Source organism: Bidens hawaiensis, unplaced genomic scaffold (assembly GCF_021521415.1).
Source record: "Bidens hawaiensis isolate Kalapana, Puna unplaced genomic scaffold, B.hawaiensis_p1.1 tig00023056_1, whole genome shotgun sequence".
Taxonomy (NCBI): Eukaryota; Viridiplantae; Streptophyta; class Magnoliopsida; order Asterales; family Asteraceae; genus Bidens; species Bidens hawaiensis.
Genome location: NW_027493609.1, coordinates 343,702 through 351,483, shown reverse-complemented (window position 1 = coordinate 351,483; position 7,782 = coordinate 343,702). Strand labels below are relative to the sequence as shown.

General features: G+C 39.2%; 1 protein-coding gene across 1 annotated transcript; it reads left to right on the top strand.

Annotated features, from left to right (window-relative positions):
• Window positions 1-4,409: 4,409 nt before the first annotated feature.
• Window positions 4,410-4,925, top strand: LOC143566859 (putative mitochondrial protein AtMg00820). Its single transcript, XM_077053440.1, has 2 exons — window positions 4,410-4,673; window positions 4,818-4,925. Exons 1-2 carry the CDS (start codon window positions 4,410-4,412, stop codon window positions 4,923-4,925), a joined length of 372 nt encoding a protein of 123 aa, XP_076909555.1.
• Window positions 4,926-7,782: the final 2,857 nt, after the last annotated feature.

Below are 7,782 nucleotides of genomic sequence, written 5' to 3'. Positions count from 1 at the left end.
AACCAGGTTTTAAAGTCCCCAAAGAATGGATATTGATGCATACTCCGAGGCATAATGATGCTTATATAATAGACATGAATAGCTCTTATTCATGTAAGATCGCTTCTTGTTTATTATCTAAGGCCTCGGAGAACAACTCATCCCTTTGGCATAGACGTCTTGGCCATGTGAATTTTTAAAACTTAAACAAATTGGTTAAAGGAGACCATGTGAGGGGATTGCCTGTTAAATCTTTCTCATGCATTGAAAAATGTATTTCATGCTCTAAATGCAAGCAACACAAGCTCCCTCACAAACCCAAGAAGATCAACTCCATAGATTCCATTCTTCGGCTGTTACATTTGGATTTTTTTGGTCCCATTCATCCATTGGCAATCGGCCGTAAAGCCCATTGTCTTGTGATTACTGACGATTTTTTGCGTTTTGTAACATCCCGAAATTTCCAAAATGATATTAATTATATTACTTAATAATAGAGGGAAAGTTTACTTGGGTTATCGGGAAATAAATAAATAGAGTAGGAGTTGGTATGGGTCGGGCTAGTGTTGGGTAATGGATATGGGTTATGGACTTGGGTTATGAAAGAAGGAAGGAGAGTCCATGGGCTTAAGCCCATGATCCCTAAATATAAATACCATTAACCACCATTTAATCCTCATTCTCACATATTCCATACACACACACCCAAAACACACACGACCCGAACCAAACCAAGATCCGAAGGCGAAAACCCGAGCTTGTTGGTGCTGGAACGTTGTGACGGACCAAAACAACATCAAGGCTTAACCGTGTTCGTAGTTCGACTCGTTCAAGGTACGTTTATAGTTAGAAATCGTTCGTGTAGGTTCGGGTTGATTTGAGAAATGATAGATCCGAGTTTGTATGGTAAAAATGAATCCAACAAAGCTAATCTTACTGAAAATGGTTATGATTTGATGGGTTAATCGATTGATAAAAAGAACCCGTAACCTATATGCCTAAATCGCACCCTTTAAACATCGATGTTAGGTCGATTTGATGGTTGGGGTTTGTAGGCGCTGGTCAGACGATCCCGTGGGTACCTAAATCGAGTTATTTGGTTAAGAAACGAAGGTGATTGAGGGATTTAAGAACGAACAGTAGCTGCAGACGACAACTTCGCCTGCAAGCTAAGTTCACCTGATGAACTTCGCCTGCAAGCTAAGTTCGCCTGATGACAACTTCGCCTAAAGCCAAGTTCGCCTGATGACAACTTCGCCTAAAGCCAAGTTCGCCTGACGACAACTTCGCCTGCAAGCTAAGTTCGCCTGATGACAACTTCGCCTAAAGCCAAGTTCGCCTGATGACAACTTCGCCTAAAGCCAAGTTCGCCTGATGACAACTTCGCCTAAAGCCAAGTTCGCCTGATGACAACTTCGCCTAAAGCCAAGTTCGCCTGATGACAACTTCGCCTAAAGCCAAGTTCGCCTGATGTTTAACTTCGCCTAAAGCTAAGTTCGCCTAAGGTTTAACTTCGCCTAAAGCTAAGTTCGCCTAAGGTTTAACTTCGCCTAAAGTCAAGTTCGATTAGAGAATAGATTAAAACGATAAGTAAAAGTAAGCTAATACTAGGCCACCAGATTAGATCAGGCGAGTATTGATACGTGTAACTTATACAGTCAGCCGAGCACAGTTAAAGAAGGGATTTACAACTATCAGAGGAAGAAGCAGAGTTCAGGTGAGTTTCTAGCCCCATTCCTTGTTATGTTTTCGGGGCTGTCTGCATACTCGATGTGTTTGTTAATACATTTATCCTAAGTGATAAGTGTATGCCATATGTGATATATGTGATGGATATGAATGATTGCTTGTCGGTACGCGAACGATCTTCGGATATTGCGCGTACTGTCAGGTTAAAAATAAAAGTACGAATACTATATATCGAAGATGTATGAACATTACAAATGAATACTTGTCGGGGCGTGAACGATCTTCGGATATTGCACGTATCGACAAGGGGTATGGTTGTTAATGAATGATGTAAAGAACGCCTAGAGTGTTTTTATTCTATAATGTAATTATTGTATATGTGAAGTATGTGTATACAGGTACACGAATGGTATGTGAGTTCTACGTTCGACATAGTAAGTTAGGATGGCAAATCCCTCTAACTTCTGTTGGACATAGACTTGGCAGGTGATGGCGTAGTTAAGGACTGCGAGCCTTATACGTGATGTAGATGATAGATGTAAACGTAGATAGAGACGGTGGGCCTTACACGTGTTATAGGAGATAGACGGCAACGTAGATAAGGACGGCGGACCTTATACGTAACGTAGATAAGGACTGCGGACCTTATACGTAATGTAGATAGGCGTCAGGATAGGAAAGGACTGTGGACCTTATACGTGCTTTAGCATAGGGGAGGACTGCGGACCTCGTACGTGCTATGAATTAGGTTGCAACATAGGGAAGGACCGTGGACCTTGTACGTGTTGTGGATGTATGATGGTATAGGAAAGGACCGCGGACCTTGTACGTACCATGAATGGTGAACATAGGTAAGGACTGCGGACCTTTTACGTGTTCACGATCGTGAGTACAGGTATAGACGGCGGACTATGAACGTACTCTCGGTAGACTGAGGTTAGTGATTGTAGATATGTATGTAAGTATGGTAGCAAGTATGTATGTAGAACAGATGGGTAACTAGTGAAGTATGGATATGTATCTTCGGATATGTATGTATGTGTTGTATTGTTTGGCGTACGATTAACTAGAACTCACTCAGCGTAGCTGACTTTTAATATGCACGCAGGTGAGTAGGATGAGGCAGCTCGCTTGAGGAGACACGTGGCACTGAATAAGAGGCTGGCATCGGAAGACTCAAGACATTTAAGTTAATGTTCGTTAATTTTGAAAGGCAAAATGATGTTTTAAGACAAGACATGTTTTGATATGAAATGTTTTAAGAAAGTTTTTATATTCCGCGAAAGTTTTAATGAACTCTGATTTGTAAGAACTGTGTTTATGAGTAAATCCAACGCGAAAGTAGGGCTACCGGGTTCGGGGCCTTACACGTTTCAGCTGGACTTTCTTTCTAGGGCATAAGGATGAGACCGCTCAGTTTTTGATCTAGTTCATTACACTTGTGGAGAGACAGACTGATAAGAAGGTCAAATGTATAAGGAGAGACAACGGAATTGAATTTTGCAATAGAATGGTAGACAAATTCTGTAGTTCAAATGGAATAACACGTCATTTCAATGCACCCTATACTCCTCAACAAAATGGAGTTGCTGAACGTCGAAACCGAGCACTAATTGAAGTTGCAAGAACAATGTTGTCGAATTCCAAAATTCCACTATTCTTTTGGGATGAAGCCATCAACATGACTTGCTTCATTCAGAACCATGTGCTCATCGACAAGCGTTTGAAAAAGACTCCTTATGAAGTTTATTACAACGCGAAGCCGCAAGTCAATTACTTCAAGACTTTTGGATGTCCTTGCACCTTACTCCATACGAGTGCTCAACCTGATCCCAAGTTTGCATAAAAGGCTGATGAGTATTATTTTATTGGGTATGCTTTTAACAAAACCGCTTATCGAGTCTACAATAAGAACAAGCTGATATTGGAATCCTTTAATGTTGACTTGCAAGAGCTAAATGCTACTGATGCTCGCACGGGACCAGATTGGTTGTTTGATTATGATTACTTGTTCAAACAGTTTCACGGCATGTCTATTTCACCAATAGCCTGTCTGAGGTAGAACTTTCTATTGGGCCTCTCAACATACCAGCACCACCTGCAGTTCCACCTCTGCCTCCACCTCCAGAAAATAATCAAGTTATTGACAATCCTGCTGTTCAAACTGCCGATTCAACTGAGATGATCGAATTTGAAGATGCATCTGATTCTGATTCAGATGACTTATTTCAGTCTACAGACAATGTGGAACAACACTAAGTAGATCCAGTGGCAGACAATCAAGCAGCTCCAAGCGTCGTAGAATCTGTTGCCACACCTCCCTCTCAAGAAGAAACTGTTCAAGCTGCCCATGCCATTGAAGATCATGATACCGTTGACTCTGGAAATAATGCATCAACTTCCATGGATGCTATTGTCATTCCCTATGGAGAACATCTTTGGGAAGAACAAATTGCACAAGAGAATAGAGTTGATCAACCTGACTCTATTCTATCAATCACTGATGTTCTTGAAAATTCTCATCGCATCTTTCATTGCCCATCACCAATGTTGGAGACATTCCTCAGTTACCCATTCATCGACGTCATTCCACAGAGAATATCATCGGTTCTCCATCTGCTGGCATCTAAATGAGAAGAAAATCTGGTACCATTAACATATGTCTTTTTGCATGTTTTATTTCACAGGTTGAGCCGAATGACTAAAGAGTGGCCCTGAAAGAAATTTTATGGGTAGAAGCTATGAAAGATGAGTTGTTGCAGTTCAAGAAGCTTCATGTTTGGAGACTAGTCAAGATGCCACCTAACAAGAGACCTATTGGGACAAAATGGGTTTTCAGAAACAAGAAAGATGATAAGCGGGTTATTACAAGATACAAAACAAGACTGGTTGTGCAAGGTTTCTCTCAACATGAAGGCGTTGATTATGATGAAACTTATGCACCTGTGGCTAGGCTTGAAGCAATTCGTCTGTTCTTAGCCTATGCCTCCTACATGAATTTCAAAGTGTATCAAATGGATGTGAAGACTACTTTCTTGTATGGAAAGGTGAAAGAAGAAATCTACGTGAAGCAACCACCAGGTTTTGAGGATCCTGAACATCCAAACCATGTTTACCGTCTTGATAAAGCTCTTTATGGCCTTCACCAGGCACCTCGTGCTTGGTATGCTACCTTAGTTGAACACTTGCTAAAGAATAGCTATAGAAGAGGAGTTATCGATCAAACGCTCTTTATCAAGAAGGTGAAGGGTGATTAGATCTTGGTCCAAGTGTATGTTGATGATATTATCTTTGGATCTACATATGATAAACTGTGTAGAGAGTTTTCCGAGGTCATGCAAAGCCGGTTTGAGGTGAACTTTTTAGTAGAGATGACTTTCTTTTTGGGTCTTCAAGTTGAACAAAAGGAGGACAAAATTTTAATTCATCAAGAAAAGTATGTTCGAGACATCGTCCAGAAATTTGGGTTCAAGGACCCCTCTCCTTTTCTCACTCCGATTGCTACCAGACCTGTACTTGCTCCAGATCCATCGAGAACTCCAGTTGATCGACATCTCTACAGATTTATAATTGGCTCCCTGATGTATCTCACTTCTAGCAGACCGGGCATTATGTTCCCTGTTTGTCAATGCGCCATATATTAGTGTAATCCAAAAGAATCCCACCTAACCGCTGTAAAGCGCATCTTTCGGTACCTTAAGGGAAAGCCTTACTTAGGTCTTTGGTATCCCAAAGACTCCCCTATGGTACTGCATGCTTACATCGATAGCAATTATGGGGATGCAAACTTGATCGAAAGTCAACATCGGGTGGATGTCAGTTCACTACGTGAATATTGACCTTCGGTCACACAAAAAAAGTGTGACCGTAGGCCTTTAGCCACACACATTTGGTTCAGGTCGTATGTGGCCAAAGGTCGCGACACCGTGGGTATGATATGGCCACACACAGTTTTTAGTGGCCTTATGTGGTAATAAGTGTGGCTAAAGGGTACATGCATTAGTTGCTGGCCATCAAGAAGTCTCTCCAATAAGTGTGGCTAAATGGTAGAAAATGGCCACATGACTATTTACTATGAGTGACCATTGCACGTATAGAGCCACATGAATTAATGTTTAAGCCACATGAATTTTATAATAATGTGGCCAGTAGGGTTGTGTTAAGCGTGCATTGTGACCTATACTGTATGGATATAGCAAAGCAATGGCCACTTAAATTTAATAATAGTGTGGCTAATTATATTATATAGACATTGGATATTACATTAAAAGTGGCTAAAAATGTTTACTTGCCACTCAAACACTCCTTTGTAGATTATAGTGTGGCTATTGTGTTACCGTTTGTCACACATAATGCTTTTCGTAATTTAAAGTGTGGCTATTGTCAAACTTCTCGTCACACATAGTGAGGTATTGTGTGGCTAATCATATCATATAGACACTGGAGGTTATTGTCAATGTGGCTAAAAATGTGAGCTTGCCAGTCAAACACTCTTTTGTAGCTTGTGGTGAGGCCGTTGTCTTACCGTTTATCACACATAATGCTTTTGTAATATAAAGTGTGGCTATTATCATACTTTTGGTCACACATAGATAAATGTGGCTATTTCATAAGTTTAACAAATATAATAACATAAATTCAAAACAAGTTTACATTAACAAACCTTCACTAATAAGTTATGAATTCAAAATATTTGAAACTACTACTAATTACTACCGACCTCAAACTTTCTCATAAACTCATCAAATTGTTTTTGCCTCCTTTCTTCATTTTCCTTAAGTTCTTTTTTCATTCGTTGCACTCGTTCTTCCAACTCGTTTCTTGACTTCCTTTCATATTTTTCTATTTCGGCTCTAACTTTTTGAACCTAAAATTGTTAAAATACTAGCATCATAACTAGTAAAGGGTTAATGTGAGGCGAAACCTCAAAGCACGATGACTATCACGCACAGTCACATTAGACATAATGTATACACAAACAAAAACTTGAATCGACGACTCGTTGGTGATAATAATCAATGTCAACTGTTCTAAAAAGTTCTAATATGTATTCACACATCGTATCATGACAAATCAACCAAACATTCATCATACAAATTAACTTATGATCACTTAGTTCACGAGACAGACTATAGCGTGTACAAACTGATTTTATTCACTAAGAATATATGAATTAGGTTTCTCAAAAATAAATTATTATATTTTTCTCATACATACAAAACTCACAATAATTCAACCATTACAGATATGTACCAACAGTTTAGCAGATTGCACAACAAACACTTGTTTAATGGTTCTATCAACTCATTAATCTAAATTGTGCAAGACCAATTGGGTTGTCTTCAAAACTCATAATACTAACTTTCAAAACTGGAAACAACCCGTTTGGTTTTGTCATTATGGAGTTATGGTGTTGGAAAGACAGGCCAAAATATAACTTCCCGAATCAGCTTTGACCAGTGTTTTTGTAAAATGATAAAAACTATTCAAAACGTGTCAAAAAATTACAAACTTTACCTTTCTGGAAACTAGACTCATAGTGCTATATCCTAGAATCAAAAATCGTCCAGTAATCATCATTTAACATCAAGTTACATACCAATAAATAAAAGAAAACGAATATGTCAGCAAACTGTTGTCATCAAACAAGTGAAATACATACCTTTTAGCGATGAAAGAAGATGTACTAAGATTCAATTACAAGAAATAACACTTAAAATTGAAAATCCCCAAACTTGGTTCTTAGGATTCTTCACACTCAACACGAATCCGGAAAAAATCGAGATAGAATTGATGGAAACTGACACCACACGTGAATTCCTCTCGCAAAAATAATTAGATTAGAGCCTGGAATCAAAGGATTTGGTTAAGAATTGAGCGAGTTATAGAATTAATGATTGAGGAGTATGGTGGGTAGGCCTGTAAACGAACCGAACATTCGATGAACTGTTCGTGAAATGTTCGGCGGAAAGTTCGTTTATGTTCGTTTATTTAATAAACGAACGAACATGAACAAAAAGTTTGTGTTTGTTTAATTAAACGAACGAAGATGAACACATGTTCCGTTCGTTCATTTATGTTCATGAACGTTCGTTTATGTTCGTTTGTGTCTGT